At 38.1% G+C, this 23,598-nt stretch overlaps 1 protein-coding gene across 1 annotated transcript in view; it reads left to right on the forward strand.

Moving 5' to 3' along the window:
* abhd18 (abhydrolase domain containing 18) overlaps window positions 1–23,598 on the forward strand; it is an 88,698-nt gene that overhangs the window by 27,376 nt on the left and 37,724 nt on the right. The window contains exons 5-8 of the mRNA XM_069925255.1: window positions 1,456–1,534; window positions 3,101–3,185; window positions 16,253–16,280; window positions 21,284–21,422. Coding sequence (XP_069781356.1) covers window positions 1,456–1,534; window positions 3,101–3,185; window positions 16,253–16,280; window positions 21,284–21,422 — 331 coding nt within the window. The remainder of the gene's footprint in view (window positions 1–1,455; window positions 1,535–3,100; window positions 3,186–16,252; window positions 16,281–21,283; window positions 21,423–23,598) is intronic.

Below are 23,598 nucleotides of genomic sequence, written 5' to 3' on the forward strand. Positions count from 1 at the left end.
TATATTATTTTTTCCTGTTCCGTTGTCAAGATAATTTATTTAAGGTCAAACATTTTTTTTATATAAATTTTTTTTATTTTCCACACCATAAATCACAATAGCCATGATATACACTTTTTCTTTTCCACACATTTACAGTGATTTTTTCTCCCCCCCCCCCCCCCCCTCCCAAGCCACCCCCCCACCGCCCCCCTCTCATCCATTTTAGGTATACAATCTAGGTTGCATTAATTCAGTCAGACAATGTTGTCATTCAACAAAAATACACCAGAAATTCTACTGAGAAGGTCAAACATTGATGTCAAAATTTCATTTTGCAGTGCAATATAACAGGCTCCTTAATATATAATGTTAGTTATATATTTGCAGGTTTTCAACAGCAAACGTGCAGCAAAACAGTCAGGACCTCACAGTGGCCAAACATTTAAATTCCACACCTCATTGCTACACTAATATGTTTATCCATGGCCTCATGTTCTGCCAAGTAACAACTTGTATTGTTTTATTCTGTCTCAGCTGTCTCCAACCCAGACGGCATCAATGGCGACCTCCAATTTATGTTAACCCCCATCTCAGTTTCGCATTCCCTCAGTCATCTATCTCTCTTATTCCAGTTTCCCACCCCCTTCCTTTCCTTCTCCTATCAGAGAGCTAGCCTCTGTCCTCTCTCCCTATTTCTTAGTAGGTTCTTTCTCTTTTTCACCCTCCCATCTGTGTCCACCTGTTAGCCTATGTTCAATTTCTTTGCCCCCTCCTTACCTTTATATTCAGGTGTCTGACTGGTATTTAGAGCTACCAAGGAAAGGGTCAGGCCAGAAACATCAACTGCATTTTAATTTCTGTGGATGCAGTGTGACCTGCTAAGTTTCTCTAGTGCCTTATTTACTGCACTAAAACCCCAGCATCCGCAGATTCCTTGTTTATCTCCTGATGTTGAATGGATCAGTGTTACCTTATAGCTGCTCAACACTGAGATGTGAAGCTCAGGTCAGCACCTTGGTCAGCAGAGTGAATGTGGGATGTGATAGATGTTTAGGAACTTCTGCTTCATCTATTGACAGGCTTCCCAGATTTTCCTGTTGGATATGATAGAAGATTTGAATAGATACAAATGTGTCTTTGGATTTAGAAAAAGAATTAGCTTAATTTCAGAAATATAATATATGGTTTTACTTTGTTGTTGATTAAATTATTAAATATTCAGGAAATTTTAAATCTTATGGGCAGATAAGAACACAATTTTATTTAAAGGTCCTAGATTTCAGTTGTAGAGGATAGGGTTGTTTATTATATCTCTAAACATTATGAACAAATAATTTCTTGCATGTTAGCTTTCTGAGATAAATTATGCATCAGATGTCTTTTTCAGTCCAGGTTCTGTGTGTTTAGGATTTTTGATTATCACATCATTGTGCAACTAGCCACGTGAAGTTACTCACACTGCCATTGCTGCAGGTTTCAGTTTATAATTCCCAAAGAATGGAAGAGTAAATACCGACCTGTATGCATTCATCTGGCAGGCACTGGAGACCATGTAAGTGAAAAATGCTTTGTTGGTTTAAATTCTTAAATAGTCAAAATTGTGGTTAATTTCTTAAATCTATGACAAACATTACAACAACTTTAAAAGTAGACCTGTGATAAGGTTATGGTAAAACTCCAATAATCTACAACATGACTATTCAGAAATTCTGATGGTTTAGATTTAGTGCTAAATCTTGCTCTCCTGTTTCACTCATTGGGTTCACTGGATTATTTCTTATTCTACTGTGTAATATTTTAAGTGAATTTTAATTAAATTGGAATATTTATTAATGAGGAAAAACTTGCAATCTGCCAGTCTGGCATCACCAAAGACCTGAGCATTCAGGATTAAATGAGTTTTGTTATTTTTCTGAATTTGTCACATTTTATTTCTTTAATTTGACAAATTCTTAATTATTCTTTTTTTTATATAAGCAGTGTGTTACCCATCCCTCCATTATTTAATAGTCATCTGTGGTTCTTTGATAAATTATAGCCCCAGGTTATAAATCCAGGGAAGGACTGGCTTTGGTTCTGGGCCTTTATCTATATACGATAATCTACATTACTGACTTGGATGATGGGACAGAGTTGCATTCAACTTTTCAGATTGGGTTAGATCACACTAACTATCTGCTTCCCTGTGAATGCTGCCCAATCCACTGAGTCTCTCCAGCTTCTTATTGTTTGCTCAAGGTTACATCATCTGTTATTTCTTGTGTTTCAAGTTGGGAAAGCGTAGTTAAAATCAATTTCGGATTGGAAATGACCTTATTGAAAGGCAGAGCAGGCTTGAGGAGCCATATATTTCTACTGTTCTGAATTTGAATGTTGAATAAGATAGCAAAGAATAATAAGTGGCCTGTTGAAGTGTAAAGTAGCAACAAGTTAGTATCAGCAAGAATTGTTTTAAGCTATATCAAAACAGTGAAAGGACTATGTTCATTTCCCCTCCTAAAAGACATTAGGAAACATTAGGAAAGCTTGGATTGTGCTGCTTAACACTGTACCATGAAGATTCCGAGTATTATTCCTGGTCTGCATTGAGTTAACCAATCTTCAGGACAAAATGAATAACAATGAATTTCTTAATATGAAATTCTTGAGTAGGTTTTCCTGTAATGAAAATTGCTTGATGGCATGTTTTGTCATATAAAGATAAATGACTACAGTGATTAATTGGCTGTAGTAATATATCAAAATCCAAGTCAGATTTTTAACTGCACGTGCATTCAATTGTGCAGTCAGATTTTGTCGAAAATAATATTTGGACTGCTGTTTCCCTCTTAAAAAAAGTGACATTCCTGTTCAGTTGCAAAAACTGTGAGCATCCATGTGTGAAAAGTACCATGTAAGTTTGATTTGTAGCGGTGGGAAGCTTGGGATTGGTTCGAAAATAAATATAAATCTGATGTTATAAATTGTATCCCTTGAAGCAATAGGCTAAATTTTCACGGTCTTGAAAGGTGATATGATAGGGTTTAAAAATGTTAGTTTGAATTATTTACAATTTTTAATAAAGTTCCTTGTATGTTAGATATTTCATTTAACCTATTTTGTTTAAAATTATTTCTAGTTTTACTGGCGAAGACGCACTTTGATGGCTCGTCCAATGATAAAGGAAGCATGTATTGGATCACTTCTTTTGGAAAACCCATACTATATCCTTTGTGAATAGTGAAACATTTTACTATCATAATAAAGTTTGTAATTCTATACCAAATATTTTGTATGAAATCTTAGTCATTTGGAATTATGATTTAAAAGGACTTTCTTGACTAAATAATTAGGTTTGATCAGATCAAAACACTATTTTTCAAATAAACTATTTTAAAACAACCATAAGGAAATTCTTGAGGCACATGTTTTCCTTCCAAATAATGACCATGCTGGGACTTGACTCTAAATTCCCGTGAAAGTCCCAATTTCCATTGCTAATAAATGCTCTAAATGCTCTGTGTGTTCCATGTGGAGTCTGACACAAAATCATGATTTTTCATATTTCCTAAATGAGGCTAGAATATCTGAGTCTTCAGATCTGTATGCCATTCAAATAAATGGAAGACATTGTCTTCTAAAAGTTATTTTTCTTTTTGTTAGTCAGGTTGTTTTCAGTGTGTGGGTAGGCTTTGGGCTTTCTCAACATAAAGTCAATATTTTAAACATTTTTTTAATGCCCCAACTGGTTGTCAATGTTAGATATTTAAAGACATACACTGGATCTGACCACTTCCAAGTAAAGCAGCATTTCATTTAGGAATCTTAAGGGATCAACAACTGCATCTGGTGCTCCTATTGTGGTCTCCTCTGCGTTGGAGAGATGGGGCACAGGCTGAAAGGTTGCTTTCTTGAGCACCTCGGCTATCTGCCACATAGCGTGGATCTCCTCGTGGCCACGCATTTCAATTAGCCATCCCATTCTCTTAATGATATGTCTGTCCATGGTCTCATGTATTTCCAGACTGAGACCACCCGCAAATTGGTGGAACAACAACTCTTCTGTCTGGGCACCCACCCACTGGATGCCATAAACATCAAATTCTCTGGCTTTCATTAACCGCCTTCTTACCTGTTGCCTTTCCCCAGGTCTGTCGCTCCCCCTCCCCCCTTTTAGCTCCCCCCCCCCTCCTTTTTCCCCTTGTCATGTATGCACTTACACAATTGGGACTTAGAAACGTGGTGCTTTTCTCATTCTTAATACCATTCGACATATATATAGAGGGGTGACATCATAATGTGGGTGTCATTGATGGACAACAGGGTGGGCTTATACACAACACTCTTTTCTCCCCTCTCTCCCATAACTACCATTACTACATCGGGCCCATGACTACTAGTATGAATTAGAGTACATATACTGAGTGATTATAATACGGGAAGGAACTTAATAATATGGAACATAATCTTAAAGTTCTCAAGTGGTCTTCTTTCTCTCTTGGACTGGCTCAGCTCTGGTCTGGGTGGGACTCATCGATATTCAGGTCAGTGGCGACTGCTGGCCTTCGCTGGCCTCCAGGGTTATACATACTGGGCTGCTTGTTGCAGTTACTGGGCTACCCTGCCTCTTTCTCTCAGCCCAAGGGGTTGGATTGCTGTGGCAGGCCACAGCAGGTCTAATTCTACCTCCTCCAGGTCGTGAGGTAGTTCATGGACTTTGGTGTCAGACAATGGCCTCAATTGGTCAATGTGTCATTTCCACAATCTATCCTACTAGAACAGAGTATGAGCAGAGGCTCAACTTTTGTAGGATCACCCTTACCTCCCGTGGGTCTTTGTATTGTCTGTAATCTTGTGCTGGTACTCTCTTACTCACCTCCAGTATTCTAGGTAAAGTTTGTGGCAATGTGGATTTTTTTAAATGGAGGTCCAGATCGGGTTGAACCAGATAGTCTTTTCCACAGGTTGCCACCAAATATCAATTCTGTTGGGGTGCATTTTGTGGTAGAATGCAGTGTGTTTCTGTACTCCAATAGGAAATCTGCAATTCTGTGAGTCCAGGAGGTGTTTAGGAGTTTCTCTTTTGTTTTCATCACCATTTTGAATGTTTGTACAATGCGTTCTGCCTTCCCATTAGTACTTGGGTGATAAGGTGCCGACAAAATATGTCTGATATTGTTTCATGTAAATTCTTTAAAAGGTTCTGATGTAAACTGGGGTCCATTGTCCGTGACCAATTTGTGAGGTAATCCGTATGTGGCAAACATGGCCCGTAGATATTCAAATGTAGAATCGGTTTTGGTGCTTTTCATATGCAAAACGACTGGACATTTGGAATGTGCGTACGCCACTATAAGGAAAGTCTCTCCCATGAATGGCCCTGTGAAGTCTATGTGAATCTGATGCCAGGGCCTGGAAGGCCATTTCCATGGATTGGTCTCAGCCTGCGGTATTTTTGGTTGCATTGACTGACGTATTTTGCTGATCATCTGGGCTGTAATGGGAAGTTGTTGAAGTTGTTCTTGGTTGATCGCTGCTGCTTCTGCTGTCCATTTAATAATTTCTTCTTTTGTTCCGTTTCGGGTAGCGGTAAGTGTGATAAGGCATCCGCATGGCTGTTGAGTGTTCCTGGTTTATGTTTTATCTCATAATTGTATGTAGCTAGTAGCATGGCCCATCTTTGAATTCTGGCTGCAGCTAATATTGGTAAGCCTTTGTGGGGACCCAGAAACAAACGTAGAGGTTTGTTGTCAGTGATTAGGGTGAAAGTTCTTCTGTAGAGATATTGGTGGAAACTTTTTACACCAAAAATTATTGCTAATCCTTCTTTTTCCAGTTGTGTGTAATGGCATTTGCTTGTAGTTAATGTCTGTAAAGTGTATGCCACTGGTTGCTCACCCTTCTCTGTAATTTGGGACAATACTGCTTCCAGTACTACTGGTGAAGCATCAACGGCTAGAGTCACTTCCTTGTTTGGGTCGTAGTGGATCAGAACCTCAGTTGTTGAGGTAAATATTTCTTTTAGTTGATCAACTGTGTTTTTAGTTTCCTTATTCCAGTACCATTTTTGATCTTTCTTGAGTAAGCGGTTTAGGGGACTGCATAGTGTAGACATTGTTAGAGATATGTTTCCGATAGTGATTTATAAACCCGAGAAAGGACTGTAATTCTGACATGTTGGTTGGGTATGGAGCTTAGCGATCGGCTTCTGTGGCCGCTGGATCCATTAGTACCCCCTCCTTGTCAATTGTAAATCCCAAGAATGTCACTGAGGGCAGCATGAAGACATACTTATCCTGTCAAAACCTTTTCAAGGTTCTGTAAGTGTTCCTTGTCGTTTCGGCCCATGATGATGATATCATCAAGGTAACATCCCCCTGGTATTCCGTGTAGTAATTTGTCCATTGTAGCTTGAAAAATCGCAGATGCTGCTGAGATTCCATATGGCATGTGTGTAGGTGAACAGTCCCAGGTGGGCATTGATTGTCACATATTTTTTTTGGTTTTTTTAAATAATCTTTTGTTTTTTACAGTGAACCATATCAACCAAAATATGTACAAACATATCTCATTGAATTTACACAGTGGTCTTTTCTCCCCTTTTTTTCCCACTCTTTCCCTCCCTCCCCTCTACTGACCCCCCCTCCAAAACCCATAAATATTCAGCATATACAATACAATAAAACCATAAAACAATATTTTCACTCAAAGGAAAATAAACAAGAAAAATCCGTCATCTATTTATTACACACTGAATCTAGTCGTTTTGTCTTCTTATCATTTTCATTCTCATTCTAGGGGATGGAGGTCATAGGCAAGCTCTCTGTGATATGTTCCATGTATGGTTCCAAATTTATTCAAACATTGTGACTTTATTTTTCAAATTATATGTTATTTTTTTCCAATGGAATACATTTATTCATTTCCATGTACCATTGCTGTATACTCATGCTCTCTTCCATTTTTCAAGTTGACATTGTACATTTCTTTGTTATCACTAAGGCTATCATAATGAATTTTTTTTGCACTTTATCCAATTTGAGGCCTAATTCTCTACTTCTTATGTTACTTAAAAGAAATATCTCTGGTTTTTTTGGTATGTTATATTTTGTAATTTTATTTAGCATCTGATTTAATTCTTCCCAAAATGTATTTACTTTCGTACATGGCCAAGTTGCATGTAATGTTGTTCCCATTTCCTTCTTACAGTAAAACCATCTATCTGATAATGTTGAATCCCATTTTTTTTTTTTTGAGGAGTGATATAAACCTTGTGTAATGAATTATACTGTATCATGCATAACCTTGTGTTTATTGTATTCTTCATGTTTCCAGAACATAACTTTTCCCATACTTCATTTTATATCTTTATGTTTAGATCCTTTTCCCACTTCTGCTTAGGTTTATAGTTTATTTCATGTTCCTTATCTTGCATCTTAATGTACATGTTGGTTATAATCTTTTAATTATCATTGTGTCTGTAATCACATATTCAAAGCTGCTTCCTTCAGATAATCTCAATCTGTTTCCCAATTTATCCTTTAAATAAGCTTTCAATTGATGATATGCAAACATTGTACCATGAGTTATTCCATATTTTTACTTCAACTGTTCAAATGTTAATAAATTATTTCCCAAAAAACAGTTTTCTATTCTTTTGATTCCTTTTCTCTCCCATTCTCTAAAGGAAAGGTTGTCTATTGTAAAAGGGATTAGCAGATTTTGCGTCAATAGTAATTTTGGTATTTGATAATTCGTTTTTTTTCCTTTCTAAGTGGATCTTCTTTCATGTATTAAGTAAATGATGCAGTACTGGTGAGTTTTTTATATTGCACCAGCTTTTCATCCCACTTATAAAGTATATGTTCTGGTACCTTTTCCCCTATTTTATCTAGTTCTATCTTAGTCCAGTCTGGTTTTTCCCTTGTCTGGTAAAAATATGATAAATACCTTAATTGTTCGGCTCTATAATAATTTCTAAAATTTGGTAACTGTAAACCACCTCGATTATATATCTCTCTGCTAATTTATCTAATGCTACCCTTGGAATTCTCACTTTCCACAAGAATTTCCTTATTATTCTCTTTAGTTCCTCAAAGAATTTTTCTGTTAAGGGAATTGGTAATGTTTGAAAAAAGTATTGTATCCTTGGGAACATGTTCATTTTAGCAGTTTACCCTCGCTATCATCGTTAGCGGCAATTCCTTCCAATGTTCTAAGTCTTCCTGCAATTTCTTTATTAGTGGCTGATAATTTAGTTTGTACAAGTGGCTTATCTAACCTGATCCCTAGGTATCGGATTGCTTGTGCTTGCCATTTAAATGGGATTCTTTTTTAAATTCCATATAGTCTGCGTTACTCATTGGTATATAACTGTATAACCATTTATGGAGTGGAAACAGGCCGTGTCGGCCTTTCAAGTCCGCACCGGTTCACTAGAACAACTCCACTAGCTCAAACCTCCCGCTCACCGCCAATAAACCTCCAACCCCTTCACCTCCATGTACACATCCAACCTTCTCTTAAATGACAGAAGGGACCCTGACGCAACTATCTCATTCAGAAGTTCATTCTATTCTGCCACCACTCGCTGAGTGATAAAGCCACCTCTAATATTTCTCCGAAAGTGTTGCCCCCTGACCCTTAACTCATGGCCTCTTGTTCCAGCCTCCCTTGCCCTCAGGGGAAAGAGTCTGTTTATGTCTAGTCTATTTATTCCTTTCATAATTTTAAATACCTCTATCAAGTCCCCTCTTAGTCGTCTACGTTCCAATGAATAAAGACCCAGTCTCCTTAATCTCCACATTATCTACATCCTTTCTATAATTGGAGACCAGAACTGAGCACAGTACTCCAAATCTGGCCTCACCAATGCCTTAAACAGCTGCAGCATCACCTCCCAGCTCCTATACTCTATACTATGATTTATGAAGGCCAGCATACCATATGCCTTCTTAACCACCCTGTTTACATGGGAATCCACCTTCACTTCACTTTTATTTGGATTGATCTTGTACCCCGATATTTCTCCATATCCTTCAATTTCTTATGTAGTTCTTTTACTGATACCCCTGGTTCTGTTAGATATACTATGATGACATCTGCAAATAAGCTGATTATCCCATTTATTTTATTTTCTATTCTTATCAGTTCTGCCAAAGGTTCTATTGCTAAGGTGAACAATGAAGGTGATAGTGGACATCCCTGTCTAGTTGACCTACTTAATTTAAAGTGACCCGATAGATCTCCATTTACTGTTTCCTTCACCAACGGTCCATTATACAATGTTTTAATTAAATTGATATATTTTTCTGGTTCATTGAACTTCTGTAATACTTTAAATAGGTAATTCCACTCTACTCTGTCAAAGGCTTTTTCTGCGTCTAGAGCAATAGCCACTGTTGGTTTCTTATTTCCTTGAACTGCGTGGGTTAGTAATAATTTTGCTATTATCTTATAGTCTGAGTGAAGTAGAGATATTGGTCTATATGATGCTGGTGTTAATGGATCCTTCCCCGTCTTTGGTATTACTGTAATTATTGCTGTCTTACGTGAATCTGGGAAGTTTTGTGTTTCTTCTATCTGGTTCATTACTTCCAGGAGAGAAGGAATTAATAACTCTTTAAATGTTTTATAAAATTTGATTTGAAATCCATCATCTCCTGGTGTTTTATAGTTCGGCGGCTTTTTTAATATATCCTGTACTTCCTTTATTTCAAATGGTTTTATTAGTTTGTTTTGTTCCTCTTCTTGCAATTTCAGCAGTTCAATTTTAGCTAAAAATTCCTCTATTTTATCATCTTTCCCCTCGTTCTCAGTTTGATACAATTGTTCATAAAATTCCTTAAAATTTTCATTAATCTCTGTTGGATTATATGTAATTTGTTTGTCCTTTTTCCTTGATGCCAGTATCATTTTTTTTAGCTTGTTCTGTTTTAAGTTGGCAGGCTAATATTTTATGTGTTTTTTCTCCCAGTTTGTAATACTTTTGCTTTGTTTTCATTATATACATTTGTAATGTTTTGTATTTAATTTTTTCCCTCTCCTTTTTTACTAATTCCTTTTCTGTACTCTCCCTTTCCAACTGCTCTATTTCCCGATTGTAATCCTTTTTCATCTTAGTCACATAACTTATCTGCCCTCTAATGAAGGCTTTCATTGTGTCCCATAATATGAATTTGTCTTTCATTGATCCAGTGTTTATTTCAAAATATGTTTTAATTTGACGTTCAATATACTCCCTAAATTCCTGTCTTTTAAGTAGCATGGAGTTTAACCTCCATCTATATGTTCTTGGTGGGATGTCCTCCAGTTCTATTGCTAATAGGGGTGAATGATCTGAGAGTAGTCTAGCTTTGTATTCAGTTTTCCTAACTCTCCCTTGAATATGGACTGACAACAAAAACATATCAATCCTTGAGTAAGTTTTGTGCCAACTTGAATAATATGAAAATTTCTTCTCTTGGATATTGCCTCCTCCATATATCCATTAGTTTCATTTCCTGCATTGATTTAACCATAAATTTGGCTACTTTATTCTTTTTACTGTCTTTTGTCCAGTTTTATCTAACATTGGGCCCAAATTAAGGTTAAAATCTCCTCCTATCAATATATTTCCTTGTGTGTCCGCAATCTTCAAAAAAAATCCTGCATAAACTTTTGATCCTCCTCGTTAAGTGCGTATATATTGACCAAATTCCAAAATTCTGAGTATATCTAACACTTTATCATTGCATACCTCCCTGCCGGATCTATTATTTCCTCCTCTATTTTGATTGGTACATTTTTGTTAACTAGTATGGCTACACCTCTTTCTTTTGAATTATAGGATTCTGCCGTTACGTGTCCTACCCAGTCTCTCTTTAGTTTGTTATGTTCCACTTCAGTTAGATGCATTCCCTGCACAAATGCTATATCTATTTTTTTCCTCCTTCAATAAATTTAGTAGCCTCTTCCTTTTAATTTGGTTATGTATTCCATTAATGTTTATAGTCATATAGTTCAATATGGCCATCTTATATGTTGCCTACAGCTCTTTTCCATTTCTTTGCCACCTCCAACCCCCTTTTCCTCATTTTCATCTTAGTTTTCTCTTATTACACTTAATATACGACAACACATTTAAGACATAAAGTACGCCCACAGTTCCCACATCCATTAATACCTTAACCCTAAAAGTTCCTCCCCTCTCTGAGTTGCCCCATACCCCTTGCCGGGCAACCACAACTCCCTTTTCATTTGGGTTGCGATCTTGTTCACAGTGTCAATTGATCTTGCAGTGATGGTTATACCCCCTCCACCCAGCCCACTCCAGAAAACACTTTTTTTTAAACACATATAACAAAGCTCTCTTTTTTTTCCCTCTTACTCTCTTCCTTCCCTTCTCTTTTCCCTCTTTAGTTCTTCACATATACATTGTTTTTACATCTTTATATATACTTTATTGCCATTCTTCAATCTTGTTACATCTCTTCATCTCTTCTCCTGTCCTGCAAACGTTCTCCAAAACTTGCATCTTCTCTGGATCCAAGAATGGTTTGTTTTGCTCCCCGGAGCAAATATAAATATTTTAAGCATGGCTGCATGTCTTAATATGAATTTGTAACCTTTTTCCCATAAAGTTGATTTCACTGTATTAAGTTCCTTTCTCCTCTTTAAGAGTTCAAAACTTGTGTCTGGGTAAAAAAATATTTTTTGACTTTTGTATTCCAATGGTTTGTTATCTTCTCTAATTTTATTCCTTGCCCATTCCAGTATATTTTCTCTAGTCGTATATCTCAAAAATTTGACTAAGATGGATCTTGGTTTCTGATGTGCCTGTGGTTTTGGAGCTAATGCTCTGTGTGCCCTTTCTATTTCCATTTCTTCCTGTATTTCTGTCATTCCCAGGACCTTCGGGATCCATCCTTTTATAAATTCCTTCATGTCTGTGCCTTCTTCACCCTCCTTCAGGCCCATTATTTTTGTTGTTTCGCCTACTATAATTTTCTAATATATCAATTTTCTGAGATAACAACTCTTGTGTCTCTTTAATTTTTTTGTCACTTTCTTCCAAATTTTCTCTTCAGTTATTTACTTCCATTTCTACAGCCATTTCCCGCTCTTCCAAACTCTACTCTTTCCCCTATTTCTGTCATTACCAGTTCTAACTTTTGCATTTTATCTTCTGTTCTTTTCATTTTCCTTTTAATTGCATTAAACTCTAATGACAACCATTCTTTTAGTGACCTCATTTGTTCTTCAAAAAGGACTTTATCTATATTCTGTTCATCAGTTTTACCTTTTATTTCTCTGTGAAGATCTTGGTCTTCTTCTTCCTCTTCTTCTTTGTCTGAATCTGTGTGTCTTCTTCTTCTCTTCTTTGTGTCTGTGTCTCTTCTGTTTTTCCTGATGAGCTGCTTGTATCACTTTGTCGGGCCTCTTCTTGCTGGGCCTCTTGTTGCTGTTCCTTCCCTCTTGGGCTGCTTGTCTGTTGTGCTTCTTGATGTTGGTCTTTTGTCGATCTTCCCTCCATCTGTCTTCCACGTCTGTTTTGTCGCACCCTCTTCTGCTGTCTTCCTTATCCTCCAGCTGAGAGCCCTGGTGTCGGGCGTCTCTGAGCTGCTCAGTCTGTGACAGCCTGCTTCTCTGCTGAGACCCCTCCCGCCGGTATCCTCTTTCTCCTCTGATTGCACACTTTTGTTTGGCTCCAAGAGCCATTTTTGTAGTGTACCGGCTGGTGGGTCACGACTTGCAGGGCAGGTACTGACCTTGAGGGTCGGGCGCTCCTTGTCACCACAGCGTCCTGTTTCTTCCTGCATGTAAGGCCTTCTTCCTTCTTCTCTCGTGACTTTTTTACTTTTTTTCCAGCTGTTCTTATTTTCTCCTTCTTGGAAGCCATCTTCTTTCTCTTCCCTGTATCTTTATCTTCTCTTTCTTGTACTTTATTTCTGTTATACTTTGCTTTTTCCTGACTTTTTTTTCTATTTTCCTGGAGAGGGCTGGTTTTCCCGACCGGCCACTACTCCATCACATGACTCCCTCCATATTTCCTTGATTCTTTATCCAATTCTATTTGTTGGTATGCCTGTGACAAATTTAGTTTTGTGAACTTTTGCCCTCCATTTAGTGCTTGGAATAGTTCTGCTTTTGGCATGGGGTGTTCTGGTACTTTTAGTACCTGGTTTGTGGTGACTTTGTAATCGCCGCAAATGCGAATCTCATTGTTTGCTTTCTGTACACACTGTATTCTTTTGGTTCTAATATGCCTTTATCTTTTAATCTATTTAACTCAGCTTCAATTTTTCTTTTCATTGCAAATAGAACTGTTCTGGCTTTGATGAACTGGTTCCACATTCTCTTTTAATTGCAGATTGGCTTGAACACCCTTTGATCTTTCCCAACCCTTGTTGGAAGACCATGGCATGGTCACTGAGGATCTGGTTGAGTGTTGTCTTCGTGTTTTACAGTCAGTATTGAACCGATTTCCAGCCAGTCTAGTGGATTGTGTTGTAGCCAGTTTTTTCTTAAAAGTGTTGGTCCCTGGGTATCTACGACGTAGAGAGATGGTGTTTTTGGTTGTTGTTGTTTGTATTGTACCTTGACCATACATTTCCCAAACACTTTGATTTTTGTCTCCTTTAGCAGATCTCAGTATTACTTCAGTTGTTTTCACCGGAATGTATGGTAGCAAGCGTTGTTTTAAATTAGAGTGACTGCAGCACCTGTGTCAAGTTCCATTTTCAGAGGTTCATTGTTTATTTTCAGTTGAATATAAATTGCTGTTATTTTCTTGTTTATCCTTTGGATGTGTAAGACTGCAGCTATTGTTTTGTTATCTTCAGAGCTGTTGCTATGCTCGATGTCAGGGCTGCCCTCTCTGCTAGTGTTCTGACCTCAGCTGGGTGGTTATCAGCATTTTGAGTACAGATGCAATTTACTGTTTATTAAATTGGACATTTTGCTTTGATATATCCTTTTTTCTTGCAACAGTGGCATTTGGAATTTTTGAAGAAACAATTTTCTGGGTGATGGTTGTACTTCCCGCAACAGAAGCCCTGTTGGCGGGAAAACCTCCCGACCAGAAGGTCTTGATGGCCCACATTCAAATTTTTGTCTGCTATTTCTGAGCTGCAGGCAGTTCTATAAGCAATCTCAAGAGTTACTTTGTTGTCTCTTGCCAGTAATTTTTGTTTTGCTTGGCGATCTGCAAACCCCATCACCAATCTGTCTCGAAGTGACAATGCTTGGACAGTTTATGCAACGCTGCCAGGTATTCACTTACTGCCTCCCCTAGCATTTGTTTTCTTTCATAGAACTGTTGCCTTTCTGCCATACCCGGTGGTCTGGGGCTTAAGTAGTTTCCCAGTGTTGTGCATAGCTTGGCATATGTCTTTGTGCCTGGGTCCTCCAGGGACCGCAAAGTTTTAAGGAGATCGAATGTTTTGCTGCCCAATATATTGAGGAATAGGGCACAATAGTGGCTTCACTAGTATTATGGGCTATGTAAACCATTCTACATAATTACCCCAACTTTCTTCTGCTCTGTTGAATTCTCTGAACTTTCCCTCCACCATTTTGGTGCACTTTTGCTTTGATCTTTTGGCGGGAACTGGTGGAGCTCATTAGGTAGTCAACTTTTACCTTTAAACTTTTGCTTTCTTCTCTTGGTTGGTGCATGGAGCACGTGTAGGTTTCATTTTGTTCCTTGTCGCCACTGTCGTGTATGCATATACACAATTAGGAATCAGAGACGTGGTGCTTTTCTCATTCTTTAATTGTGTGTGTGTGTGTGTGTGTGTGTGTGTGTGTATATATATATATATATAGAGGGGGAACATTATGATGTGGGTGTGATGATGGACAACAGGGTGGGTTTATACACAACACCTTTTCCCCTTCCCTCCCTTTTCCCCTTCCCTCCTTTTTCCTCCTTCTTCCCCTTTTTCTACCCCATTTCCCTCTTCCCCCTCTCTTTCTCCTTTTAAAGCCAATATAAATTTTCACCTCTCATCATATCTAGTTAATACCTTTTGTTCGTCTGGGATCCTCCCCAAGCCAGCCTTGTCTTTATTTTGATGCCTTCCTGGTCTCTGCTTTTTTTTTTGCTTTTTCCCTTTAAGAAGGGCTCAGGCCCTAAACGTCTTTACCTCCTATGGACACTTCAAGATCAGCTGATTCCCTCCAGCTTTTCTGTATATTTTCACTGACCATATTGTTAACTTTGATAGCTGCAGGATCTGTGGAAACGACTTTAATGGATACCAGAATGATTCTGTGACGATAACTAGAGCACTATGCAGAAATTATCCCCAGATTGTGCAAGCCAATGGCACAGTGCAGGGAATTGTGATCTCTTTGGAAGGCTATTCCTGGGTCTACACTGGAACAAACGGCATAGTAACTTTTATCAGGAACATTAAGATCCACGCCTTGTTATGGTTTGTTAATTTCCTTCTCGAGAGAATTACGCCCATGATTATTTTATTAATAATAATTTCAAGTGTTTATTTTATTGGAGGAACCTTCCCTGAAGTTGTCCTGAGTCCTTCATATTGAAGATAGGGATTTAAATAAAGTTGATTTTATTTTTCCTTGCAATTTTCTTTACACTTGGCTTCTATCCAAAAGATGGTCATTATATTCTTGGGTAAGCCTTCTCCTTAAGTGGGTGACCATCTTGCTACAGAAAATCTGGATTAAAGATTCAGAATCTATTTCTTGCTCTGATGCTCAGAAGCATTATTTTTTGGCCCAACTTGAATTATTAAAACTAATTGTTTAAAGTGTGATACAAAGCAACAGAGAACATTTAAATAGTACAATGTATTTTTAAACCTCAAAAACAATTGGGCAAAAACTCTAAGGACTAAGCTATTTAACTTGCATACAGTTCCAGTATACTTCATTCTGTTTTTCTGAACATAGTGAAAGCCACCTTATTCCACAGAGTATTTGATCATCTGTGCCTCCACTTTCCAATAACCTTCAGTCTGTTTATATAGGCATAGAAATTGGGTGAATCAGGCAGGTGCAGAGGTTTTTTTTTTGTAATTAGTCTATATATAGTGTTAACTGTTTTTGATCTTCCAGGGAACTACTTGTTACCAAGGACAGGAGAGAAATTATTTTCCACAATCTTGCATGTGAACATTACATTTTGTTTATTTTGTGCAGATTTGATTACATCACATAAGATATCCAAATAGCTAAGTTTATTCATTATGTATTGGTACATTTTCAGCAAGCAAGTGTTTTTTTAAAACAATAAGCACTATGAAATTGATTATTTTTTTCTTGACTGTATTATTACATGGCTACAGGAAACCTAAAGACCAAATGTAAGTATTGTGAACTTGTATCCATTTTATAACCCTTCTTCCTCTTCACTACAGGCCTTTTTATAGTGGTTTTTTTAAAAAAAGCTAATGTAAAGGTGGATATTCTTTGTCTTCGCATCGCTGCATCCACCTTTATAAAAATGCCGATGGCAGATGCTGGATGCAGACTCCAATCCTTCCAGTGGGGTAGTCCCAGAGGTGGAGCAAGTCACTTTGCCTCACTCCATAAAGGCAATGCTGCTGAAGGTGGCTGCTTAGGGCCAGGCTGATGACATTGCGATGACGTCGTCAGTCCGTAACCCAGGAGCTGCTATAAGGGCTCCCACAGAGATTGGTGCTGGGGTTAAGGCTCCCTCCTGCCACCTGGAAATGTCCTCTTCCTGTTCCCCCTCTGCCCCATGCTCCTTCACCGAGCTGGGCTGAGGGAGACAGACAAAGACGCAGCAGAGGCCAGCAGGGTGAGCCTCTTTTTGTTTTAATGCAAGATCAATGGCCGTCTTCATTACCTATAAACCCCACCCCACGCACGGTTGCAGTTGCATGTGGTATTATGGGTAATGAAGACGGCCATTGCTCAGCGCATATGTTCAACCTCACAGTGATGGGTGGTGTTACTGCACCACTCTCCCAGCCTCTCTCAGCTCTGGAGGATGGCTCCCGATGCCATTCTTCATAAAAGCAATGCTGGAGCAGCCTTATAGGCCTTCTCCATAAAAGGTAAGTCTGCCTCTTTTTCCCCTTGGTTTAGCCGGCTGCAACGCAGCAACACTCTATAAAGAGGGCTAATAAACTGAATATAGTGCTTTCTTCAATTATATTTTTGTTGTGGGAGGAAAAGGTTTGTGTATTAAAATCCCCATTATCTGGCATTCAATCAACCGGTAACTCAAACAATCGGGAAAAAGAAAGAGGAAATAAATAAATAAAAATTCAGATAAATAAAACTGAACAGATGGACTCTGCGGGGGAGTGCTGAGACTTCATTGGACATGTGCAGGTTTGCCCCACTGAATGGGCAATGCCCTTCAATGCATGCACATTCTTTTTGCTACTGCCACATGTGTAGACATGAGTCAGATTGCGCCGAGCGTCTGATCGGGACATCAGGTTGAAGAGCTGGTCGATGCTGCCCACTGCTGGGGTGACTCTCCCAAAGTATCTCCCTATCCCTCCCTAGTAAGAGTCTTTATTTTTATTAGTATTGGGTATATTAGTATGGCTTTATCTGCGAACTTGGTGGAGGGGATTAATTTTGATGGCAGCACAGTTAGCGTAGTGGTTAGCGCAACATTTCCAGAACCAGCGACCAGGGTTCGAATTTAAATTTTGTTAGTTATGTGGATTACACGATTAAAGTGAACTTTACATAATTAAAGACTCAACGCTGATTTTTTTTCCCAATTACATTTTGCACTCTCTTTTGCATTTTAAATAGTGCATTCTTAATGGTTGTGTATTAGGTATAAGAGCTAACTGGAAGATATGCAAATCCAACATCTGTGATCCCAAAGGTTGCAGATAATGTAGATTTTACTATATTAGGAATATACTTCTGAATCAGATGCTTTATCTTTGATGTTCAAGCACCCTCTCTGTCATTATTCTGTAATTACTTCTGAAAAATGCAAGTAAAAGGTCTCTTTTTGTGATCAAGCTTGTCCCAACTGTGATCCTTCATCCCTGCCTTGTCCAAGTATCCAGTTACTTTGGATAATTCATTGGACTTTTGATCAGTTTTGTTTGAACTCAAGGACAACATCCCAAGCTCAGGGGAGAAAAGCAGCACACGTGTTTTTACATGCCTAGTTAAACTATTTGTTTCCCTTGTTGATTCCCCTCTGCTTGCTGCATGTTTTCATTCTGGTCTCACTGAAGGAAAGTTTGCAGTTTTGGATACAAAATCCTTTTGCAGAGCAGGCTTTATCCTGTCAAGCAATATAAATACAAGGCTATCTAAGGAACAAAACTTGAGGAATTGCACGACAAATGGTTTTAATGCATGATGCAAATAGCAATGGTGAACTGTACAAAATTCTTTTTAAATTGATGTTGAAAATGCAGGAAAAGTACAGAGAAGTGCAAAAACTAAGATTAATATTGAGGATTTTTACTACCTAATTTACATTTGCATTATTATAGTGTTCTGGATGAAAAGAATAACATTTCTAAAATGTGTCCAAGATATTTTTATGGAGTTGTGTGTTTCTCGTGCAAGGAGGAAGGAGACATTGTTGGATCTGTTATGGAGAAAAAGGTAGATCAAATGTGTCAGGATTTGAAGAGATACCAATGTAGAATCATAATGTTTAGGTTAGTTCTAGGAAAAAAGAGAAATCTGAAGTAAGAGTACAGTATCCTGTATCCAAAGTGCTTAGGACCAGACATTGTTCAGTTTTTTTGGTTTTCGGAACAAAACCAAAATCACAAGAGTAGCGTCAGCAGGATACTTGTATCAGTGGTTAAACAACAACAAAAAATAATGGCATGAAAATTCACATGAAGTAATGTTTAATATATCCCAAAAAACTTGATCTCTGCTGCTGGTCCCTGACACCTCGGAACCACTGCTGCCGGACCCCGAGGCGACTACTTCAATGCGGACGGCACCACACCTGATGTTGAGAATGGAGTCGCCATCGCCGACTCCAGCTGCATCTGATGCTGAAGACTTGGACCCAGCACAGTTTGGCATCTTCCTGGCCAGAAGCAAAGATTTAGGGTTTTTTTGTACTATTTTTGTAATCAAACCGGCACCAAAACTGTGTCAGAGCCCCACATGGGCAAGTCAGGTGTTAATTTTTTTCCACTTGTGACTTTAAGTCAGTACTAAAATAAAGTTCGGTTTTTGGATCTTTTAATTTCTAGGAACTTCGGATACGGAGTACTCAACCTGAGATTAATTGAAAGCCAATGTCAATTAGATAAGATTCAATGGAACAAAATTGGTGACTGTAACAGAACAATGGCTTATCTTGAAATTATTTTGGGTATAGTTGAAACATTTTCCCATGAAGGGAAGAGGAAAACCAAATAAATCCAGCAGATGTATTCTGTTTGATTGTAGTCACCACATTGTGAGAAAGATGTGCAGGAATTAAGAGTTCAAAAGGATTTTTAAGGATGTTGCTAAGAATGAGTGTCTTCTGTTTGAAAGATAGATTACAAAGGCAGGGACTTCTTTCTTTGAAGAGAAGGCTGAAGGGATATTTGCTTGAAGTGTTTAAATTTAATAAGTCCAGACAAAGTGTATCATCGTATATGCTCCTGTTGGATGGGGTCCAGAACTAACGAGAAATAGAATTAACAATGACAGGAGAAGAGACTTTTTTTTAATTTAGTGTGTTTGGAATCTGGAAGAGGGAATTGGATAAATTATTTTGCGAGGCTTTCAGGAAAGTAGGTGAATCGAACTAGAAAATTACTCTGACAGATAGCCAGCACTGAAAGGATGGGTTGAATGAAATTCTTAAGAGAGTAAAATGGTAAATCAAAGATTTGGTTGTGTTTGTGGTCATTCAGGATGCTGAACAACATTGTATTAGTACAACCTTGATGAGTAGAAAATGTTTGTTTAAACAGAAGTGGCTGAAGAGAACAAAGTTCTAAGTTAATCATTGCTTTCTCTGTTTTGTGATTGTGAAATTTCCACTTCAAAACTGAGATAATTTAAGTAATGTAATACTGAAGGTCTACTACAAACATTAATTGATACTCGAAGCAATTGTTTTTGAAATGTGATTCTTTGAGAATTTTGAATTTTTTAAATGTAGACATAGAGCATGGTAACAGGCCACTTTGGCCCACGAGCCCATGCCACCTAAATGACCTACAACCCCCAGTATGTTTTAAGCAATGGGAGGAAACTGGAGCACCCGGAAGAAACCCGCAAAGACACGGGGAGAATGTAGAAACTCCTTACAAATAGTGCGGGATTCAAACCTCAGTCCCTATTGCTATGCTGTAACAGCATAGCACTAACTACTATGCTCACCGTACTGCCCCTATTTAAATCAATTTAAAACTTGAAGATTGATTTTTGAATCATAAAGGTAGCAGTGCATAATTTGTTGATTTGTCATTAATCTGCAAAAAACCTGTGTGCTGGTCAAATGTAAGATACTGTTAGAGAGTCATACAGCATGGCCCACATTGATCAAATTCTCCCACCTACCTGTGTTTGCCCATATCCCTCAAAATCCTTTTTTTTCTTGAATTTTGCCTCAGCCAACTCCTCTGGCTGCCTATTCCATACACCTACCACCCTATGTGTTATTCTGTGTGAAATTGAAGAGAAACATCCCCTTGACAAAAACACCAACTTTTTTTTTCGGTATTACTTCCTCAAAAGTATTTAACCAAAATCAGGTAGATGCTTGATCAAAAGATTTGAATCTGCACTCAGAGATAACTAACCATTAGTCATTCTAATCAAGGAAAAATTAAAAAAGCATAATTTCTTATAAACATGTAAATAATTTTTATAAAACATGTCCAATGTTAACCCTTGAGTTGAAACTCAGCTCAAAATTTTTTTGGCATTGGCATGCTGCTGGTATTTATTTCCTCCATTTTGCTTTTCAATTATTGTTTTAGTATTATCAACATCTGGAAACTATCTCTGAATGTCCCTTCGTCATCCCTAATCTTGGAAGGAGAAATATATCTGTTACTATCTGACATTTAATCTTCCAATTTTCATTTTGGTGGGTGGAGTGGAATTGTATTCTGTATTGGCGACTTGTGTGCTCTCTTCTGTGTCCATGTAAGAAAATTCCTTATGGCTGCATTACAAGAATTATTGTGGAACTTATCTCTGGTAGAGTTTGACTTGCAGAAAAAGGAAATGAATAAAGGAATATTCTAAAATATTGCGCTCTGGGAAAAAACCCAGTGCTTTGTTGATAATGATATAAATATTGAAGCTGTCTTTTTTTTGAGTAAGAAATTCAAAGCCACTGTTTAAGAGTGTTGTTTTTTTATTTGTTCCATTTTGTTTGCTGTAGAAGGTCAAGTTTAAGGAATGTTTCTGATCTATTTGTGATGGGAGGAGCTCTGGTTCTGGAGTCTGCAGCTCTTCTTCATTGGTTGGAGAGAGGGGGCTACGGACCTTTAGGAATGACTGGAATATCCATGGGAGGTCATGTAAGTTTGAACATTTTTATAAAATATTGTGGATCAAGTATATTCAAATAATAATGTGCTCATGGGCAGATAAAACAGAAGAAAATAAAGACTGAAAATTCTGCAAAGCTACTATGTTACAGTAGCTAGCATTCAACATAAGGAGAACAGATCAGCATCTTGTAGAGTTTTTTGAAGTGGTTACGAGGAAAGTTGACAAAGGAAAGGCTGTGAATGTTATCTACATGGACTTTAGTAAGGTCTTTGATAAGGTCCTACATGAGAATTGTGTGAGGAAGGTTCAGACGCTGGGTATTCACGATGAAGGAGTGAACTGGATTCCACAATGGTTGGACAGGAGAAGGTGGATGATTGCTTCTTAGACTAGAGGCCTATGACTAGTGGTGTGCCTCAGGGATCGGTGCTGAGACCATTGTTGTTTGTCACCTCCATCAATGATCTGGATGAGAGTGGTAAATTTGTTCAGCAAGTTTGCAGATTGGAGGCTGTGGGCAGCAAAGAAGGATTTCAAAGCTTGCAGAAGGATAAGTTGGAAAAATGGGATGAAAAATGGCAGATGGAATTTAATGAAGACAACTGTGCGGTGTTGCATTTTGAAAGGACAAAGCAAGAAACGACATACACAGTGAATGGTAGGATTCTGAGGAGTGCGATAGAACAGAGAAACCTGGGAATACAGATATATAATTTCCTGAAAGTGGTATCACAGAGAGCTTTTGGCATATTGGTCTTCATAAATCAAAGTATTGAATATAGAAGTTGGGATATTATGGTAAAGTTGTAAAAGACATTGGTAAGGCCAAATTTGGAAAATTGTGTGCAGTTCTGGTCACCTAACTACAGGAAAGATATCAATAAGATAGAAAGAGTGCAGAGAAGATTTACAAGAATGTTGCCTGGACTTCACGAACTGAGTTACAGGGAAAGGTTAAACAGGTTAGGACTTTATCCCCTGGAGCATAGAAGAATGAGAGGAGGTTTGATAGAGGTATTTAAAATTATGAGGGGGACAGACAGGGTAAATGTAGATACCCTTTTTCCACTGAAGGTAGGTGAGATACAAACCAGAGGACATAGGTTAAGGGTGAAAGGGGAAAAGTTTAGGGGGAACATGATGGGCAACTTCTTCACACAGAGAGTGGTGGGAGTGTGGAACCAGCTGCCAGCTGAGGTGGTGAATGTGGGCTCAATTATAAGATTTAAAAATTTGGACAGGTACATGGATGGGAGAAGTGTGATGAGTTAAGGACTGGGTGCAGGCTTAAAAAAGATAGTTTGGCACTAGTGCTCCTAAGCTGTGTGTGCACACAAAACGGACAGCGTGCACTCCTGCAGAAATGTGCACTCATTGATTTTCTTTATGGGTGGGCAAGTACTCACAGCTTAGAGGGAACACTGTTTGGCATAGACCAGAAGGGCCGAAGGGCCCTGTTTCTGTGCTGTGGTGTAGATGGTTCTTTTTCTGCAGCTGCAAACATGACTCAGTTGATATGTTATCTCTCTTCTGCTAGGGTCAAACATATCTTGAAGGGGTTACAGAACGTTCTGGATAGTGATCATGAATACTTAAGAGTTTCGTAAAATTATTAGAATACAAGTGGTCATTCTTGGTCATGTTGGTACATCAGTTTTTTTTTTAGGTAACTTCAGGATTACTCCATGTCACATGAAGATAGATAAGATCAATTTGTGGTTGAAGGGGTGGCGATTCTGATTCCTGAGCATTGGAACCAGTTCTGGCAAAGCTGTTACAAACTGGAGAGGTTACATCCAGGCAGGACTTAGCCATTATCCTGGAGGGTCTTAACTGGTGCTCCTGTGGTTGATTTTAGCAAGACTGGATATCTGAGTAAAAGTTAAAGGAAAGCAAGAATGGAAGTAAAAGACCAAAAATAGAAAGCAAAAGATGAAAAGAATAGTGAAAAGCTGAGAATTAAATAGAACCAATACTGAGCCAAAATTGGCAAAAGATAAGATCAATTTTTAAATACTTTTATGTATAAAACAAAATCAATGAACTAACAGCAACATAGAGATATGAGCTGATAGCTATAACATAGGGGTAATTACCGTCTATTTCAGTGTACAAGTCAAGCCCTTTTTTCAGCCTCACTTTAAGGGTTTTTATCATAAATCAGGCATACAAGTCTTCTCCCAAAATTCACGATGCCTGAGA

The sequence above is a fragment of the Narcine bancroftii genome, chromosome 3 (genome assembly GCF_036971445.1).
Source record: "Narcine bancroftii isolate sNarBan1 chromosome 3, sNarBan1.hap1, whole genome shotgun sequence".
In the NCBI taxonomy this organism is placed as follows: domain Eukaryota; kingdom Metazoa; phylum Chordata; class Chondrichthyes; order Torpediniformes; family Narcinidae; genus Narcine; species Narcine bancroftii.